This window comes from Pristiophorus japonicus, unplaced genomic scaffold (assembly GCF_044704955.1).
Source record: "Pristiophorus japonicus isolate sPriJap1 unplaced genomic scaffold, sPriJap1.hap1 HAP1_SCAFFOLD_981, whole genome shotgun sequence".
NCBI lineage: Eukaryota > Metazoa > Chordata > Chondrichthyes > Pristiophoridae > Pristiophorus > Pristiophorus japonicus.
The window spans coordinates 40,466-61,754 of record NW_027254910.1 but is presented as its reverse complement, the minus strand read 5'-3'; the positions used below and the strand labels follow the sequence as shown (position 1 = coordinate 61,754).

Genomic DNA, 21,289 nt, shown 5'->3' with positions numbered 1-21,289 from the left:
TCTCTCCCTCCCCCTCCCTCTCTCCCTCCCCCCTCCTCCTCCTCCCCCTCCCTCTCTCCCTCCCCCTCTCCCTCTCTCTCTCCCTCCCTCCCCCTCTCCCTCCCCCTCCCCCCCTCCCCCTCCCCCTCCCCCTCCCCCTCCCCCGCCCCACAGGCCAAGAACGCCCTAGCCCACGCGGCGCAGTCGGCCCGCCATGACTCGGACCTGTTGCGCGAGCAGTACGAGGAGGAGCAGGAGGCCAAGGGGGAGCTGCAGCGACTGCTGTCCAAGGCCAACTCCGAGGTGGCGGCCTGGAGGACCAAGTACGAGACCGACGCCATCCAGCGCACCGAGGAGCTGGAGGAGGCCAAGTACGTGTAACATCGTCTCCGCCACTTCACAAACACACACTTACAAGATGGCCCCGAACACAGGAACGTGTCAGGTGACCGAGTCACACGATGCATTTATTGTATTTACAGCACTGGCTGCAGTACCGCAGTACTCCACTGGGCGGAGCAGTAGTCCACTGGGTGGAGCAGGAATCCACTAGGTGGCGCTGTATATTACACTTCTCCCTCCTGAATGAAGAAGTAATCTAAACAAGTAATTATTATACATAAATTGCATGGATATACACCACAAAAAATGTGAACTTATTTTGCCATATAACCACTGGGTTCCTGTTTCGAAGAGGATACCTTTGCTCTCAATCAAAACTTTCCAAACTTGTCGTCGAACTTACTCGTTCTAGGCTGGGCCTCAGGAGAGGTTTTACATCAGAGCAGAACAACATAAGGAATAGGAGCAGGAGTCGGCCATTCGGCCCCTCGAGCCTGCTCCGCCATTTAATACGATCATGGCTGATCCGATCATGGACTCAGCTCCACTTCCCCGCCCGCTCCCCATAACCCTTCACTCCCTTATCGCTCAAAAATCTGTCTATCTCCACCTTAAATATATTCAATGACCCAGCCTCCACAGCTCTCTGGGGCAGAGAATTCCACAGATTTACAACCCTCCGAGAGAAGAAATTCCTCCTCATCTCAGTTTTAAATGGGCGGCCCCTTATTCTAAGACCATGCCCCCTAGTTCTAGTCTCCCCCATCAGTGGGAACATCCTCTCTGCATCCACCTTGTCGAGCCCCCTCATAATCTTATACGTTTCGATAAGATCACCTCTCATTCTTCTGAATTCCAATGAGTAGAGGCCCAACCTCCTCAACCTTTCCTCATAAGTCAACCCCCTCATCCCCGGAATCAACCGAGTGAACCTTCTCTGAACTGCCTCCAAAGCAAGTATATCCTTTCGTAAATACGGAGACCAAAACTGTACGCAGTACTCCAGGTGTGGCCTCACCAATACCCTGTATAACTGGAGCAAGACTTCCCTGCTTTTATACTCCATCCCCTTTGCAATAAAGGCCAAGATACCATTGGCCTTCCTGATCACTTGCTGTACCTGCAGACTAACCTTTTGTGTTTCATGCACAAGGACCCCCAGGTCCCGCTGTACTGCGGCACTTTGCAATCTTTCTCCATTTAAATAATAACTTGCTCTTTGATTTTTTTCTGCCAAAGTGCATGACCTCACACTTTCCCACATTATACTCCATCGGCCAAATTTTTGCCCACTCACTGAGCCTGTCTGTGTCCTTTTGCAGATTTTTTGTATCCTCCTCACAATTTGCTTTTCCTCCCATCTTTGTATCGTCAGCAAACTTGGCTACGTTACACTCAGTCCCTTCTTCCAAGTCGTTAATATAGATTGTAAATAGTTGGGGCCCCAGCACTGATCCCTGTGGCACCCCACTAGTTACTGGTTGCCAACCCGAGAATGAACCATTTATCCCGACTCTCTGTTTTCTGTTAGTTAGCCAATCCTCTATCCATGCTAATATATTACCCCCACCCCCGTGAACTTTTATCTTGTGCAGTAACCTTTTATGTGGCACCTTGTCAAATGACTTCTGGAAATCCAAATACACCACATCCACTGGTTCCCCTTTATCCATCCTGTTCGTTACATCCTCAAAGAACTCCAGCAAATTTGTCAAACATGACTTCCCCTTCAGAAATCCATGCTGACTCTGCCTGACCGAATTTTGCTTTTCCAAATGTCCTGCTACTGCTTCTTTAATAATGGACTCCAACATTTTCCCACCCACAGATGTTAGGCTAACTGCTCTATAGTTTCCTGCTTTCTGTCTGCCTCCTTTTTTAAATAGGGGCGTTACATTTGTGGTTTTCCAATCTGCTGGGCCCTCCCCAGAATCCAGGGAATTTTGGTAAATTACATCCACTATCCCTGCCGTTACTTCTCTTAAGACCCGAGGATGCAAGCCATTAGGTCCAGGGGATTTATCTGCCTTTAGTCCCGTTATCTTACTGAGTACCACCTCCTTAGTGATTGTGATTGTGTTAACTTCCTCTCCCGTATAGCCCCTTGACTATCCACTGATGGGACATTGTTAGTGCTCCTTCAATGCTCCTTCAAAACCCTTGATCATGGAGGAGGGCGAGGAGGGTTCGAAAGTCCCGCTGCTCCCTCCCACAGTCGAATATCCCGCCTGCACTCCACACCTCGGCCTCCCTCGAATGTGCCAATGGGAGTGGAGGGGGGCACTCGGGGTGAGGGTGGGGGCCCAGCGGGGGCCGTTTTGCCAGAGGTGCCTCCTCCCACAGTCGAATATCCCGCCGGTATGATGCCCCCTCCCCCCACAGTCTGGGGGCGCAGGCACCCACAGCGAGGGGAGGAGGGACGCCCCCTAGTGGGTGAGAATGGGGGAGGTTGGGGTGTCGGCGGCTCTGGCGAGTGACGCGGCTGATTGACCGGGTGGTGCCTCGCCAAACCTTTCGGTTTCTCCCCCCGCCCCGCCCTCCGCCCTCCTCCCGCGCAGGAAGAAGCTGGCCCAGAGGCTACAGGAGGCGGAGGAGCAGGTGGAAGCTGTAAACGCCAAGTGTTCCTCGCTGGAGAAGACCAAACACCGGCTCCAGAACGAGATCGAGGACCTGATGATCGACGTGGAGCGCTCCAACGCAGCCGCCGCAGCCCTGGACAAGAAGCAGAGGAACTTTGACAAGGTCGGTCCCCCGCTAGCCCAGTGCTGAGGGAGCGCCGTACTGCGCTGTCGGAGGGGCAGTACTGAGGGAATGCCGCACTGTCGGAGGGGCAGTACTGAGGGAGCGCCGCACTGTCGGAGGGGCAGTACTGAGGGAGCGCCGTACTGTCGGAGGGGCAGTACTGAGGGAGTGCCGCACTGTCGGAGGGGCAGTACTGAGGGAGCGCCGCACTGTCGGAGGGGCAGTACTGAGGGAGCGCCGTACTGTCGGAGGGGCAGTACTGAGGGAGCGCCGTACTGTCGGAGGGGCAGTACTGAGGGAGCGCCGTACTGTCGGAGGGGCAGTACTGAGGGAGTGCCGCACTGTCAGAGGGGCAGTACTGAGGGAGCACCGTACTGTTGGAGGGGCAGTACTGAGGGAATGCCGTACTGCGCTGTCGGAGGGGCAGTACTGAGGGAGCGCCGTACTGGCAGAGGGGCAGTACTGAGGGAGCGCCGCACTGTCGGAGGGGCAGTACTGAGGGAGTGCCGTACTGCGCTGTCGGAGGGGCAGTACTGAGGGAGCGCCGCACTGTCGGAGGGGCAGTACTGAGGGAGAGCCGCACTGTCGGAGGGGCAGTACTGAGGGAGAGCCGCACTGTCGGAGGGGCAGTACTGAGGGAGTGCCGCACTGTCGGACGGGCAGTACTGAGGGAGCGCCGCACTGTCGGAGGGACAGTACTGAGGGAGCGCCGCACTGTCGGAGGGGCAGTACTGAGGGAGCGCCGCACTGTCGGAGGGGCAGTACTGAGGGAGTGCCGCACTGTCGGAGGGGCTGTACTGAGGGAGTGCTGAATTGAACCCTGAACATTTTCCCTTCCACTAGGTGTTGTCGGAGTGGAAACAGAAATACGAGGAGTCACAGAGTGAGCTGGAGGCTGCCCAGAAGGATGCTCGCTCGCTCAGCACCGAGCTCTTCAAGCTGAAGAACGCTTACGAGGAAGCCTTGGACCATCTGGAGACACTCAAGCGAGAGAACAAGATCCTGCAAGGTAGGAGGGCAGGAATCGAAGGGTAATGGTCGATGGGTGTTTCTGTGACTGGAAGGTTGCTTCCAGTGGGGTTCCGCAGGGCTCAGTGCTGGGTCCCTTGCTTTTTGTGGTATACATCAACGATCGAGACTTGAATGTCGGGGGTATGATTAAGAAGTTTGCAGATGACACTGACATCGGGCGTGTGGTTGATAACAAAGAAGAAAGCTGCAGACTGCAGGAAGATATCGATGGCGGGTGGGCAGAGCAGTGGCAAATGGAGTTTAATTCGGAGAAGTGTGAGGGAATGCATCTGGGGAGGGCTAGCAAGGCGAGGGAACACACATTAAATGGTCGGACACTGAGAAACATAGATACATAGAAACATAGAAAATAGGTGCAGGAGTAGACCATTCGGCCCCTCGAGCCTGCACCACCATTCAATAAGATCATGGCTGATCATTCCCTCAGTACCCCTTTCCTGCTTTCTCTCCATACCCCTTGATCCCTTTAGCCGTAAGGGCCACATCTAACTCCCTTTTGAATACATCCAACAATCTGGCCTCAACAACTCTCTGCGGTAGAGAATTCCACAGGTTCACAACTCTCTGAGTGAAGAAGTTTCTCCTCATCTCGGTCCTAAGTGGCTTACCCCTTATCCTTAGACTGTGACCCCTGGATCTGGACTTCCCCAACATCGGGAACATTCTTCCCGCATCTAACCTGTCCAGTCCCGTCGGAATTTTATATGTTTCTATGAGATCCCCTCTCATCCTTCTAAATTCCAGTGAATATAAGCCAAGTCGATCCAGTCTTGCTACATATGTCAGTCCCGCCATCCCGGGAATCAGTCTGGTGAACCTTCGCTGCACTCCCTCAATAGCAAGAACGTCCTTCCTCAGATTAGGAGACCAAAACTGAACACAATATTCCAGGTGAGGCCTCACCAAGGCCCTGTACAACTGCAGTAAGACCTCCCTGCTCCTATACTCAAATCCCCTCGCTATGAAGGCCAACAGGCCATTTGCCTTCTTCACCGCCTGCTGTACCTGCATGCCAACTTTCAATGACTGATGTACCATGACACCCAGGTCTCGTTGCACCTCCCCTTTTCCTAATCTGTCACCATTCAGATAATATTCTGCCTTCCTGTTTTTGCCCCCAAAGTGGATAACCTCACATTTATCCACATTATACTGCATCTGCCATGCATTTGCCCACTCACCTAACCTGTCCAAGTCACCCTGCAGCCTCTTAGCATCCTCCTCACAGCTCACACCGCCACCCAGCTTAGTGTCATCTGCAAACTTGGAGATATTACACTAAATCATTAATGTATATTGTAAAGAGCTGGGGTCCCAGCACTGAGCCCTGCGGCACCCCACTAGTCACTGCCTGCCATTCTGAAAAGGACCCGTTTATCCCGACTCTCTGCTTCCTGTCTGCCAACCAGTTCTCTATCCACATCAGTGTATTACCCCCAATACCTTGTGCTTTAATTTTGCACACCAATCTCTTGTGTGGGACCTTGTCAAAAACCTTTTGAAAGTCCAAATACACCACATCCACTGGTTCTCCCTTGTCCACTCGACTAGTTACATCCCAAAAAAATTCTAGAAGATTTGTCAAGCATGATTTCCCTTTCATAAATCCATGCTGACTTGGACCGATCCTCTCACTGCTTTCCAAATGCGCTGCTATTACATCTTTAATAATTGATTCCAACATTTTCCCGACCACCAATGTCAGGCTAACCGGTCTATTATTCCCTGTTTTCTCTCTCCCTCCTTTTTTAAAAAGTGGTGTTACATTTGCTACCCTCCAGTGCATAGGAACTGACCCAAAGTTGATAGACTGTTGGAAAATGATCACCAATGCATCCACTATTTCTAGGGCCACTTCCTTAAGTACTCTGGGATGCAGACTATCAGGCCCCGGGGATTTATCGGCCTTCAATCCCATCAATTTCCCTTCACAATTTCCCGCCTAATAAGGATTTTCCTCAGTTGCTCCTCCTCACTAGACCCTCGGTCCCCTAGTACATCCGGAAGGTTATTTGTGTCTTCCTTCGTGAAGACATAACCAAAGTATTTGTTTAACTGGTCTGCCATTTCTTTGTTCCCCATTATAAATTCACCTGAATCCGACTGCAAGGGATCTACGTTTGTCTTCACTAATCTTTTTCTCTTCACATATCTATAGAAGCTTTTGCAGTCAGTTTTTATGTTCCCTGCAAGCTTCCTCTCATACTCTATTTTCCCCCTCCTAATTAAACCCTTTGTCCTCCTCTGCTGAATTCTAAATTTCTCCCAGTTCTCAGGTTTGCTGCTTTTTCTGGCCAATTTATTTGCCTCTTGCTTGAATTTAACATTAACCTTAATTTCCCTTGTTAGCCACGGTTGAGCCACCTTCCCTGTTTTATTTTTACTCCAGATAGGGATGTACAATTGTTGTTCATCCATGTGATCTTTAAATGTTTGCCATTGCCTATCCACCGTCAACCCTTTAAGTATCATTTGCCAGTCTACTTTAGCCAATTCACATCTCATACCATCGAAGTTACCTTTCCTTAAGTTCAGGACCCTAGTCTCTGAATTAACTGTGTCACTCTCCATCTTAATAAAGAATTCTACCATATTATGGTCACTCTTCCCCAAGGGGCCTTGCACAACAAGATTGCTAATTAGTCCTTTCTCATTACACATCACCCAGTCTCGGATGGCCAGCTCCCTAGTTGGTTCCTCGACATATTGGTCTAGAAAACCATCCCTTATACACTCCAGGAAATCCTCCTCCACCGTGTTGCTACCAGTTTGGTTCGCCCAATCTATATGTAGATTAAAGTCGCCCATGATAACTGCTGTACCTTTATCGCACACATCACTAATTTCTTGTTTGATGCTGTCCCCAACCTCACTACTACTGTTTGGTGGTCTGTACACAACTCCCACTAGCGTTTTCTGCCCTTTGGTATTCCGTAGCTCCACCCATACCGATTCCACATCATCCAAGCTAATGTCCCTCCTTACTATTGCATTAATTTCCTCTTTAATCAGCAACACCACCCCACCTCCTTTTCCTTTCTGTCTATCCTTCCTAAATGTTGAATACCCCTGGATGTTGAGTTCCCAGCCTTGGTCACCCTGGAGCCATGTCTCCGTGATGCCAATTATATCATATCCGTTAACTGCTGTCTGCACAGTTAATTCATCCACCTTATTCCGAATACTCCTCGCATTGAGACTCAGAGCCTTCAGGCTTGCCTTTTTAACATAATTTGTCCTTTTAGAATTTTGCTGTAATGTGGCCCTTTTTGCCTTGGATTTCTCTGCCCTCCACTTTTACTATTCTCCTTTCTATATTTTGCTTCTGCCCCCATTTTATTTCCCTCTGTCTCCCTGCATTGGTTCCCATCCCCCTGCCATATTAGTTTAACCCCTAACCAACAGCACTAGCACACACTCCCCCTCGGACATTGGTTCCGGCCCTGCCCAGGTGAAGACCGTCCGGTTTGTACTGGTCCCACCTCCCCCAGAACCGGTTCCAATGTCCCAGGAATTTGAATCCCTCCCTGCTGCACCACTGCTCAAGCCACGTATTCATCTGAGCTATCCTGCGATTCCTACTCTGACTCGCACGTGGCACTGGTAGCAATCCCGAGATTACTACTTTTGAGGTCCTACTTTTTAATTTAACTCCTAGCTCCCTAAATTCATCTTGTAGGACACTGGGAAGTGTAGAGGAACAAAGGACCTGGGAGTGCAGGTCCACAGATCCCTGAAGGTAGCAGGCCAGGTGGATAAGGTGGTTAAGAAGGCATACGGAATACTTGCCTTTATTGGCCGAGGCATGGAATACAAGAGCAGGGAGGGTTATGCTTGAACTGTATAAAACACTGGTTAGGCCACAGCTGGAGTACTGCGTGCACAGTTCTGGTCACTACATTACAGGAAGGATGTGATTGCACTGGAGAGGGTACAGAGGAGATTTACCAGGATGTTGCACTGGAGAGGGTGCAGAGGAGATTTACCAGGATGTTGCACTGGAGAGGGTACAGAGGAGATGTACCAGGATGTTGCACTGGAGAGGGTACAGAGGAGATTTACCAGGACGTTGCCGGGACTGGAGAATTTTAGCGATGAGGAAAGATTGGATAGGCTGGGGTCTGTTTTCCTTGGAACAGAGGAGGCTGAGGGGAGACCTGATTGAGGTGTATAAAATGATGAGGGGCCTGGATAGAGTGGATAGGACGGACCTGTTTCCCTGGGCAGAGGGGTCAACAACCAGGGGGCAGAGATTGAAAGTAATTGGGGAGGGGGGGAGGTTTAGAGGGGATTTGAGGGGAAATGTCTTCACCCAGAGGGTGGTGGGGGTCTGGGGGGGAACTCACGGCCTGAAAGGGGGGTAGAGGCAGAAACCCTCACCACATTTGGATGTGCTCCTGAAGTGCCGTAACCCACAGGGCTACGGACCCAGAGCGGGAAAGTGGGATTAGGCTGGGTAGCTCTTGGTCGGCCGGCACAATACGGACATGATGGGCCGGAATGGCCTCCTTCCCTGCTGTAAATTTCTGTGGTTCTGTGATTCTGTGAGGCACGGATAAGAATTTCAGCAGCAGATGAGGTGAGGCAGGGGCAGTAGTGAGGGAGCGCCGCACTGTCGGAGGGGCAGTACTGAGGGAGCGCCGCACTGTCGGAGGGGCAGTACTGAGGGAGTGCTGCACTGTCGGAGGGGCAGTACTGAGGGAGCCCCGCGCTGTCGGAGGGGCAGTACTGAGGGAGCGCCGCACTGTCGGAGGGGCAGTACTGAGGGAGCGCCGCACTGTCGGAGGGGCAGTACTGAGGGAGCGCCGCACTGTCGGAGGGGCAGTACTGAGGGAGCACCGCACTGTCGGAGGGGCAGTACTGAGGGAGCGCCGCACTGTCGGAGGGGCAGTACTGAGGGAACGCCGCACTGTCGGAGGGGCAGTACTGAGGGAACGCCGCACTGTCGGAGGGGCAGTAGTGAGGGAGAGCCGCACTGTCGGAGGGGCAGTACTGAGGGAGCGCCGCACTGTCGGAGGGGCAGTACTGAGGGAGTGCCGCACTGTCGGAGGGGCAGTACTGAGGGAGTGCTGCACTGTCGGAGGGGCAGTACTGAGGGAGCCCCGCGCTGTCGGAGGGGCAGTACTGAGGGAGCGCCGCACTGTCGGAGGGTCAGTACTGAGGGAGCGCCGCACTGTCGGAGGGTCAGTACTGAGGGAGCGCCGCACTGTCGGAGGGGCAGTACTGAGGGAGCGCTGCACTGTCGGAGGGGCAGTACTGAGGGAGCCCCGCGCTGTCGGAGGGGCAGTACTGAGGGAGCGCCGCGCTGTCGGAGGGGCAGTACTGAGGGAGCGCCGCACTGTCGGGAACTCGGCCAATCAGCGGTGACTAAACTGGTTCCACCTCCCTCCCCCTGCTTCCTGTCTCTCCAGAGGAGATCTCGGACTTGACGGAACAGCTGGGCGAAGGCGGGAAGAGTGTCCACGAGCTGGAGAAGATCAGGAAACAGCTGGAGCAGGAGAAGCAGGACTTGCAGAGCGCCCTGGAGGAGGCGGAGGTAAAGGAGCTGATCGACCAGGATTGGCCTCGTCTGCCCGTCCCGCCCGTGCGATTGGTGAGGGAGGAAATGTACCGCTGGGCGTTATGGCCACAGGGGTCTCTCCTGTCCCGCCCGTGCGTGGCCTCGGGGGTGGGCATGGCCGCGGGGTGACCGGGCGCAGATCTCGCGGGAAGATTCCTCTCCCCTCGCCCCCCCCCCCCCCGCCGCCCCCACGTCCCCTGCTCGGGATTTCCCAGCGAGGTCTGACCCCCGGGGCACGGCAGGTCGTGAGGGTGATGCTTCCCTCGGAGTGCGGGAGCTTTGAACGCCTGTGGGCGGGTCGGGGATGGGGGGGTAGGTGATTGGCCGATGGTTGGTCGATGGTCGCTGTTGGGGGCACGTGATCGGTCGATGGTCGGGGTTGGGGGGCAGGTGATTGGTCGATGGTTGGTGTTGGCGGGAGGTGATTGGCCGATGGTTGATCGCTGATCGCTGTTGGGGGCACGTGATTGGTCGATGGTCGGGGTTGTGGGAGAGGATTGGACGATGGTTGGTGTTGGTGGCAGGTGATTGGTCGATGGTTAGTGTTGGGGGCAGGTGATTGGTCGATGGTTGGTGTTGATGGCAGGTGATTGGTCGATGTTTGGTGTTTGGGGCAGGTAATTGGTCGATGGTTGGTGTTGGGGGCAGGTGATTGGACAATGGTTGGTGTTATGGGAGAGGATTGGTCGATGGTTGGTGTTGGGGGCAGGTGATTGGTCGATGGTTGGTGTTGGGGGCAGGTGATTGGTCGATGGTTGGTGTTGGCGGGAGACGATTGGTCGATGGTTGGTGTTGGCGGGAGACGATTGGTCGATGGTTGGTGTTGGGGGCAGACGATTGGTCGATGGTTGGTGTTGGGGGCAGGTGATTGGTCGATGGTTGGTGTTGGGGGCAGGTGATTGGTTGATGGTTGGTGTTGGCGGGTGAAGATTGGTCGATGGTTGGTGTTGACGGGAGATGATTGGTCGATGGTTGATATTGGGGGAGGTGATTGGTCAATGGTTGGTGTTGGGTGCAGATGATTGGTCGATGGTTGATGTTAGGGGAGAGGATTGGTCGATGGTTAGTGTTGGCAGGAGATGATTGGTCGATGGTTGGTGTTGGGTGCAGGTGATTGGCCAATGGTTGGTGTTGGCGGGAGATGATTGGTCGATGGTTGGTGTTGGGGGCAGGTGATTGGCCGATGGTTAGTGTTGGCGGGAGATGATTGGTCAATGGTTGGTGTTGGCAGGAGATGATTGGTTGATGGTTGGTGTTGGGGGCAGGTGATTGGTCGATGGTTGGTATTGGGGGCAGGTGATTGGTCGATGGTTGATGTTGGCGGGAGATGATTGGTCGATGGTTGGTGTTGGGGGCAGGTGATTGGTCGATGGTTGGTATTGGGGGCAGGTGATTGGTCGATGGTTGATGTTGGCGGGAGATGATTGGTCGATGGTTGGTGTTGGGGGCAGGTGATTGGTCGATGGTTGGTATTGGGGGCAGGTGATTGGTCGATGGTTGGTGTTGGCAGGAGATGATTGGTCGATGGTTGGTGTTGGGTGCAGGTGATTGGCCGATGGTTAGTGTTGGCGGGAGATGATTGGTCGATGGTTGGCGTTGTGGGAGTTGATTGGTTGATGGTTGGTGTTGGGGCAAGGTGATTGGTCGATGGTTGGTGTTGGCAGGAGATGATTGGTCGATGGTTGGTGTTGGGTGCAGGTGATTGGCCAATGGTTGGCGTTGTGGGAGTTGATTGGTCGATGGTTGGTGTTGGGGCAAGGTGATTGGTCGATGGTTGGTATTGGGGGCAGGTGATTGGTCGATGGTTGGTATTGGGGGCAGGTGATTGGTCGATGGTTGGTGTTGGGGGAAGATGATTGGTCGATGGTTGGTGTTGGCGGGAGATGATTGGTCGATGGTTGGTGTTGGCAGGAGATGATTGGTTAATGGTTGTTGTTGGCGGGAGATGATTGGTCGATGGTTCGTGTTGACGGGAGATGATTGGTCGATAGTTGGTGTTGGCGGGAGATGATTGGCCGATGGTTGGTGTTGGGCTGAGATGATTGGTCGAAGGTTGGTGTTGGCGGGAGATGATTGGTCGATGGTTGGTGTTGGCAGGAGATGATTGGTTAATGGTTGTTGTTGGCGGGAGATGATTGGTCGATGGTTCGTGTTGACGGGAGATGATTGGTGGATAGTTGGTGTTGGCAGGAGATGATTGGCCGATGGTTGGTGTTGGGCTGAGATGATTGGTCGAAGGTTGGTGTTGGCGGGAGATGACTGGCCGATGGTTGGTGGTGCGGTTGAGATGATTGGCCGATGGTTGGTGTTGGGCTGAGACGATTGGACCAGGGGGAAACACGGAAGGCGGTCGGAGGGAAGGGAACGTGTTTGCGGTTCAATCACCCGTTTCTCTCCTGTCTCAGGCCACCCTGGAGCACGAGGAGGGCAAGATCCTCCGGGCTCAGCTGGAGTACAACCAGATCAAGGCGGACATGGAGCGCAAGTTGGCGGAGAAGGACGAGGAGATGGAGCAGGCCAAGAGGAACCAGCAGCGGGTGGTGGATACCCTGCAGACCTCGCTGGAGGCGGAGACCCGGAGCCGCAACGAGGCCATGAGGGTGAAGAAGAAGATGGAGGGTGACCTCAACGAGATGGAGGTCCAGCTGAGCATGGCCAACCGGCAGGCCAGCGAGGGGCAGAAGCAAGTGAAGATTTTGCACAGCGGTCTGAAGGTGAGGTGCGGGGCCGTAGAAGGGGCGGGGCTCTTCCCCGCCCCTGGGTGGCGGTACACGAGAGAGAGTCGCCGGGCTCAAGACTTGGGTCGGAAGGGGCTGGGCAGTGGGGGAGAGAAGAATGCCAGTGGGATCTTGCAGTGCACGACACGCCCGCCGTTCTTTCTTGCGTGCGTGGAAGGGTTTTGGGGACCTTGGAGAGCGCGGAGAGGAGATTGACCATAATGGTACCAGTGGAGGAGGGAATTCAGTGACGTGCAGAGTACTTAAGGAAGTGGCCCTAGAAATAGTGGATGCATTGGTGGTCATTTTCCAACATTCTATCGACTCTGGATCAGTTCCTATGGACTGGAGGGTAGCTAATGTAACCCCACTTTTTAAAAAAGGAGGGAGAGAGAAAACGGGTAATTATAGACCGGTTAGCCTGAAATCGGTAGTGGGGGAAATGTTGGAATCAATTATTAAAGATGTAATAGCAGCGCATTTGGAAAGCAGTGACAGGATCGGTCCAAGTCAGCATGGATTTATGAAAGGGAAATCATGCTTAACAAATCTTCTAGAATTTTTTGAGGATGTAATTAGTAGAGTGGACAAGGGAGAACCAGTGGATGTGGTGTATTTGGACTTTCAAAAGGCTTTTGACAAGGTCCCACACAAGAGATTGGTGTGCAAAATTAAAGCACATGGTATTGGGGGTAATGTACTGACGTGGATAGAGAACTGGTTGGCAGACAGGAAGCAGAGAGTCGGGATAAACGGGTCCTTTTCAGAATGGCAGGCAGTGACTAGTGGAGTGCCGCAGGGTTCAGTGCTGGGACCCCAGCTATTTACAATACACATCAACGATTTAGATGAAGGACTTGAGTGTAATATCTCCAGGTTTGCAGATGACACTAAGCTGGGTGGCAGTGTGAGCTGTGAGGAGGATGCTAAGAGGCTGCAGGGTGACTTGGACAGGTTAGGTGAGTGGGCAAATGCATGGCAGATGCAGTATAATGTGAATAAATGTGAGGTTATCCACTTTGGTGGCAAAAACAGGAAGGCAGAATATTATCTGAATGGTGACAGATTAGGAAAAGGGGAGGTGCAACGAGACCTGGGTGTCATGGTACATCAGTCATTGAAAGTTGGCATGCAGGTACAGCAGGTGGTGAAAAAAGCAAATGGCATGTTGGCCTTCATAGCGAGAGGATTTGAGTATAGGAGCAGGGAGGTCTTACTGCAGTTGTACAGGGCCTTGGTGAGGCCACACCTTGAATATTGTGTTCAGTTTTGGTCTCCTAATCTGAGGAAGGACATTCTTGCTATTGAGGGAGTGCAGCGAAGGTTCACCAGACTGATTCCGGGATGGCAGGACTGACATATGAAGAAAGACTGGATCGACTAGGCTTATAATCACTGGAATTTAGAAGAATGAGAGGGGATCTTATAGAAACATATAAAATTCTGACGGGACTGGACAGGTTAGATGCAGGAAGAATGTTCCCGATGTTGGGGAAGTCCAGAACCAGGGGACACAGTCTAAGGATAAGGGGTAAGCCATTTAGGACCGAGATGAGGAGAAACTTCTTCACTCAGAGAGTGGTGAACCTGTGGAATTCTCTACCACAGAAAGTTGTTGGGTCCAGTTCGTTAGATATATTCAAAAGGGAGTTAGATGTGGCCCTTATGGCTAAAGGGATCAAGGGGTATGGAGAGAAAGCAGGAAAGGGGTACTGAGGGAATGATCAGCTATGATCTTATTGAATGGTGGTGCAGGCTCGAAGGGCCGAATGGTCTACTCCTGCACCTATTGTCTATGTTTCTAAGGAGAAGTTGGGGCTGTTCTCCTTGGAGCAGAGAAGGTTGAGAGGAGATTTGATCGAGATGTTCAATATCATGAGGGATCTGGATAGAGTCGATCGAGAGAAACTGTTCCCCATTGGCTGGAAGGGTCGGGAACCAGAGGACACAGATTTAAGGCGATTAGCAGAAGAACCAAAGGCGACACGAGGATAAACGTTTTCATGCAGCGAGTGGTTAGGATCTGGAATGCGCTGCCTGAAAGGGTGGAGGGGGCAGACTCAATTGAGGCTTCGAGAAGGGAGTTGGATACGTAGCTGAAGGAAAATAAATGTACAGGACCACGGGGAAAGGGCGGGGGAGTGAGACTGACTGAGAATCGGCACGGGCTCGATGGGCCGAACGGCCTCCTTCTGTGCTGTAACCGTTCTATGATTCTGAGCCTGGCTCCTCAGTGTAGGAGCATGCTGTTCACCCAGTATGTTCATTCAGCTAAGACCCCTGTTGTGCGCAATGAATGAGAATTGATCAATTTGCTGCAGTTACCACGTGTCAAGGTGTTGTGTTGTCCACTTTCTCTCATTCAGCTGAGACCCCTGCCATGTGCAATGAATGAGATTTAATCCATTACCTGCAATGACCAATTATTACGGAGCGATGTTGACCAACTTTCTCCCATTCAGCTCAGACCCCTACTGGGTACAATGAGTGAAAATTGATTCCTTACCTACAATTACCACATATCAAGGTGCTATGTTGAACAACCTTCTCCCATTCAGCTCAGACCCCTGCTGGGTGCAATGAATGAGCTTTGATCCCTTACCTACAATTACCAATTACTACAAAGCTATGTTGACCAACTTTCTCCCATTCAGCTCAGATCCCTGCCGGGTGCAATGAGTGAGAATTGATTCCTTACCTTCAATGACCAATTATTACGGTGCTATGTTGACCAACCTTCTCCCATTCAGCTCAGACCCCTGCCGGGTACAATGCGTGAGAATTGATTCCTTACCTACAATGGCCAATTATTATGGTGCTATGTTGATGGTACTATGTTGACCAACTTTCTCCCATTCAGCTCAGACCCCTGCCGGGTACAATGAGTGAGAATTGATTCCTTACCGACAATGACCAATTATTATGGTGCTATGTTGACTAACCTTCTCCCATTCAGCTCAGACCCCTGCCATGTGCAATGAATGAGATTTGATCCATTACCTACAATGATCAATTATTACAAAAGGATGTTGACCAACTTTCTCCCATTCAGCTCAGACCCCTGCCGGGCACAATGAGTGAGAATTGATTCCTTACCTACAATGACCAATTATTACGGTGCTATGTTGACTAACCTTCTCCCATTCAGCTCAGACCCCTGCCATGTGCAATGAATGAGATTTGATCCATTACCTACAATGATCAATTATTACAAAAGGATGTTGGCCAACTTTCTCCCATTCAGCTCAGACCCCTGCCGAGAACAATGAGTGAGAATTGATTCCTTACCTACAATGACCAATTATTACGGTGCTATGTTGACCAACCTTCTCCCATTCAGCTCAGACCCCTGCCGGGCACAATGAGTGAGAATTGATTCCTTACCTACAACGACCAATTATTACGGTGCTATTTTGTCCACCTTCTCCCGCAGGACACCCAACTGCAGCTGGACGATGCTCTGAGGGGCAACGATGACCTGAAGGAGAACATTGCCATCATCGAGCGCCGCAACAACCTGCTAATGGCGGAGCTGGAGGAGCTCAGGGCCGCGATCGAGCAGACCGAGCGAGCGCGCAAGTTGGCGGAGACGGAGCTGATCGAGAGCAGCGAGAGGGTCCAACTCCTCCACTCTCAGGTACTGAGGACCACCTGGCTGTCCACACAACTCACCGGCTTGAGTGGAGGGGGCGGTTCAGCCTCTGGGGAGAGCTAAGAACATAAGAACATAAGAACATAAGAATTAGGAACAGGAGTAGGCCATCGAGCCCCTCGAGCCTGCTCCGCCATTCAACAAGATCATGGCTGATCTGGCCGTGGACTCAGCTCCACTTACCCGCCCGCTCCCCGTAACCCTTAATTCCCTTATTGGTTAAAAATCTATCTATCTGTGACTTGAATACATTCAATGAGCTAGTCTCAACTGCTTCCTTGGGCAGAGAATTCCACAGATTCACAACCCTCTGGGAGAAGAAATTCCTTCTCAACTCGGTTTTAAATTGGCTCCCCTGTATTTTGAGGCTGTGCCCCCTAGTTCTAGTCTCCCCGACCAGTGGAAACAACCTCTCTGCCTCTATCTTGTCTATCCCTTTCATTATTTTAAATGTTTCTATAAGATCACCCCTCATCCTTCTGAACTCCAACGAGTAAAGACCCAGTCTACTCAATCTATCATCATAAGGTAACCCCCTCATCTCCGGAATCAGCCTAGTGAATCGTCTCTGCACCCCCTCCAAAGCCAGTATATCCTTCCTTAAGTAAGGTGACCAAAACTGCACGCAGTACTCCAGGTGCGGCCTCACCAATACCCTGTACAGTTGCAGCAGGACCTCCCTGCTTTTGTGCTCCATCCCTCTCGCAATGAAGGCCAACATTCCATTCGCCTTCCTGATTACCTGCTGCACCTGTAAACTAACTTTTTGGGATTCATGCACAAGGACCCCCAGGTCCCTCTGCACCGCAGCATGTTGTAATTTCTCCCCATTCAAATAATATTCCCCTTTGCTGTTTTTTTCCCCCAAGGTGGATGACCTCACACTTTCCGACATTGTATTCCATCTGCCAAACCTTCGCCAATTCGCTGAACCTATCCAAATCTCTTTGCAGCCTCTCTGTGTCCTCTACACAACCCGCTTTCCCACTAATCTTTGTGCCATCTGCAAATTTTGTTACACTACACTCTGTCCCCTCTTCCAGGTCATCTATGTATATTCGCAAGACCCAGGAAGATTCTCCCTTTCTCTCCATCCCTTCCTCTCTTTCCCTGTCTCTCGCTATCTCCTTCTCTGTCTCTTGCTCTCCCTCTCCCTCTTTCCCTGCATCACATCTTATATTTTTTCCCGCTCTCCACTTCCTTCTCTCTCTCTCTCTCTCTCTCTCCCTGCTCTACTTTCGTGGCGCGTCTGAGAGGCCGATAAAAAGGCTCAATGCGTCGCTGAGGCTCAGGAGGTCGTGGTGAGTCGGAGAGACTCGTGAGGTGCGTGGAGAGTCCTATAAAAAGGCCCAAAGCATCTTTGAGGCTCGGGAGTTTGTGGTGCGTCGGATAGGCTCGGGAGGTGAGTCGGAGAGGCGTGGCTTCTGCAGCTACAGGGAGAAGGCAAAAAAGAAGTAGAAAGAAATCGAAAGGTGACGTCACAGCCAAGGGGGTAAGTGATTGGCTGGTGATTGGTAATCAGTTGTTCTTTTTCTTTCTTTATCAGCAATGAACCTTTTAGCACTGTTGTTGCCAATTTAAGTGTATCTGAGGGTTAAGTCATGGCAGGAGAGCTCGGACACGTGTTATGCTCCTCCTGTACTATGTGGGAAGTCAGGGACGCTTCCGCTGTCCCTGACGACTACGTGTGCGGGAAGTGCATCCACCTGCAGCTCCTGACAGACCGCATTGCAGCACTGGAGCTGTGGGTGGATGAACTCTGGAGCATCCACGATGCTGAGAATGACGTGAATAGCATGTTTAGTGAGTTGGTCTTACCGCAGGTAAAGGGTACACAGCCAGATAGGGAATGGATGACCAACAGGATGAGCAGTGCAAGGAAGGTAGTGCAGGGGTCTCCTGCGGTCATCCCCCTGCAAAACAGATACACCGCTTTGGGTACTGTTGAGGGGGATGACTCATCAGGGGAGGGCAGCAGCAGCCAAGTTCATGGCACCGTAGCTGGCTCTGCTGCACAGGAGGGCAGGAAAAAGAGTGGGCGAGCGATAGTGATAGGGGATTCAATTGTAAGGGGAATAGATAGGCGTTTCTGCGGCCGCAACCGAGACTCCAGGATGGTATGTTGCCTCCCTGGTGCAAGGGTCAAGGATGTCTCGGAGAGGGTTCCGGGCATTCTGAAAAGGGAGGGTGACCAGCCAGTTGTCGTGGTGCATATAGGTAGGTAAAAAAGGGATGAGGTTCTACGAGATGAATTTAAGGAGCTAGGAGCTAAATTAAAAAGTAGGACCTCAAAAGAAGTAATCTCAGGATTGCTACCAGTGCCACGTGCTAGTCAGAGTAGGAATCACAGGATAGCTCAGATGAATACGTGGCTTGAGGGGTGGTGCAGAAGGGAGGGATTCAAATTCCTGGGGTACTGGAACCGGTTCCGGGGGAGGTGGGACCAGTACAAACCGGACGGTCTGCACCTGGGCAGGATCGGAACCAATGTCCTAGGGGGAGTGTTTGCTAGTGCTGTTGGGGAGGGGTTAAAGTAATATGGCAGGGGGATGGGAACCTATGCAGGGAGACAGAGGGAAATAAAAGGGAGACAGAGGCAAAAGATAGAAAGGAGAATAGTAAAAGTGGAGGGCAGAGAAACCCAAGGCAAAAAACAAAAAGGGCCACATTACAGCCAAATTCTAAAGGGGCAAAGTGTGTTAAAAAGACAAGCCTGAAGGCTCTGTGCCTCAATGTGAGGTGTATTCGGAATAAGGTGGATGAATTAACTGCGCAGATAGCAGTTAACGGATATGATGTAATTGGCATCACGGAGACATGGCTCCAGGGTGACCAAGGCTCGGAACGTGGGGTGGCATTGCTGGTTAAAGAGGGAATTAATGCAATAGTAAGGAAGGACATTAGCCTGGATGATGTGGAATCTGTATGGGTGGAGCTACGGAATACCAAAGGGCAGAAAATGCTCGTGGGAGTTGTGTACAGACCACCAAACAGTAGTAGTGAGGTTGGGGACAGCACCAAATAAGAAATAAGGGATGTGTGCAATAAAGGTACAGCAGTTATCATGGGCGACTTTAATCTACATATAGATTGGTCTAACCAAACTGGTAGCAATGCGTTAGAAACATAGAAACATAGAAAATAGGTGCAGGAGTAGGCCATTCGGCCCTTCGAGCCTGCACCACCATTCAATAAGATCATGGCTGATCATTCCCTCAGTACCCCTTTCCTGCTTTATCTCCATACCCCTTGATCCCTTTAGCCGTAAGGGCCACATCTAACTCCCTCTTGAATATATTTAATGAACTGGCCTCAACAACTCTCTGCGGTAGAGAATTCCACAGGTTCACAATTCTCTGAGTGAAGAAGTTTCTCCTCATCTCAGTCCTAAGTGGCTTACCCCTTATCCTTAGACTATGTCCCCTGGTTCTGGACTTCCCCAACATCGGGAACATTCTTCCCGCATCTAACCTGTCCAGTCCCGTCAGAATCTTATATGTTTCTATGAGATCCCCTCTCATCCTTCTAAACTCCAGTGAATAAAGGCCCAGTTGATCCAGTCTCTCCTCATATGACAGCCCAGCCATCCCCGGAATCAGTCTGGTGAACCTTCGCTGCACTCCTCAATAGCAAGAATGTCCTTCCTCAGATTAGGAGACCAAAATTGAACACAATATTCCAGGTGAGGCCTCACCAAGGCCCTGTACAACTGTAGCAACACCTCCCTGCTCCTATACTCAAATCCTCTCGCTATGAAGGCCAACATACCATTTGCCTTCTTCACCGCCTGCTGTACCTGCATGCCAACTTTCAATGACTGATGTACCATGACACCCAGGTCTCGTTGCACCTCCCCTTTTCCTAATCTGCCGCCATTCAGATAATAATCTGCCTTCGTGTTTTTGCCCCAAAGTGGATAACCTCACATTTATCCACATTATACTGCATCTGCTATGCATTTGCCCACTCACCTAACCTGTCCAAGTCACCCTGCAGCCTCTTAGCATCCTCCTCACAGCTCACACTGCCACCCAGCTTAGTGTCATCTGCAAACTTGGAGCTATTACACTCTATCCCTTTATCCAAATCGTTGATGTATATTGTAAATAGCTGGGGTCCCAGCACTGAGCCCTGCGGCACTCCACTAGTCATTACCTGCCATTCTGAAAAGGACCCGTTTGTCCCAACTCTCTGCTTCCTGTCTGCCAACCAGTTCCCTATCCACATCAATACATTACCCCCAATACCATGTGCTTTGATTTTGCACAACAATCTCTGGTGCGGGACCTTGTCAAAAGCCTTCTGAAAGTCCAAATACACCACATCCACTGGTTCTCCCTTGTCCACTCTGCTAGTTACATCCTCAAAAAATTCTAGAAGATTTGTCAAGCATGGTTTCCCTTTCATAAATCCATGCTGACTTGGACCGATCCTGTCACTGCTTTCCAAATGCCCTGCTATTTCATCCTTTATGATTCCAACATTTTCCCCACTGCCGATGTCAGGCTAACCGGTCTATAATTACTCGTTTTCTCTCTCCCTCCTTTTTAAAAAAGTGGGGTTACATTGGCTACCCTCCAGTCCATAGGAACCGATCCAGAGTTGATAGACTGTTGGAAAATGATCACCAATGCATCCACTATTTCTAGGGCCACTTCCTTAAGTATTCTGGGATGTAGACTATCAGGCCCCGGGGATTTATCGGCCTTCAATCCCATCAATTTCCCTAGCACCATTACCTGACTAATAAGGATATCCTTCAGTCACTCCTTCTCACTAGACCCACTGTCCTCTCGTACCTTCGGAAGGTTATTTGTGTCTTCCTTCGTGAAGACAGAACCGAAGTATTTGTTCAATTGGTCCGCCATTTCTTTGTTCCCCATTATAAATTCACCTGAATCTGACTGTAAGGGACCTACGTTTGTCTTCACTAATCTTTTCCTCTTCACGTATCTATAGAAGCTTTTGCAGTCAGTTTTGATGTTCCCAGCAAGCTTCCTCTCATACTCTATTTTCCCCCTCCTAATTAAACCCTTTGTCCTCCTCTGCTGAATTCTAAATTTCTCCCAGTCCTCAGGTTTGTTGCTTTAACACTATCCTTAATTTAGAAACCATGGGCCCAAGTTTGCACATGAATTGCGCCTGATTTTTCGGAGCAACTGGTGGAGAACGGACTATCTTAGAAATCGCAATTCTCCACATTTTTCTTCCTGCAGTTCTCGTCAGTCAGAACAGTTCCACTTTGGGACAGAATTTTTTCTTCAA

General features: G+C 51.3%; 1 protein-coding gene across 1 annotated transcript in view; it reads left to right on the top strand.

Annotated features, from left to right (window-relative positions):
• The window catches only part of LOC139258431 (myosin-7-like), a gene marked incomplete at both ends in the record, with an annotated part of 135,436 nt that overhangs the window by 76,799 nt on the left and 37,348 nt on the right, over nt 1–21,289 (top strand). The window contains 6 exon segments of the mRNA XM_070874781.1: nt 154–350; nt 2,880–3,063; nt 3,907–4,072; nt 9,507–9,631; nt 12,061–12,369; nt 15,806–16,009. Of these exon segments, the coding sequence (XP_070730882.1) occupies nt 154–350; nt 2,880–3,063; nt 3,907–4,072; nt 9,507–9,631; nt 12,061–12,369; nt 15,806–16,009 (1,185 nt within the window).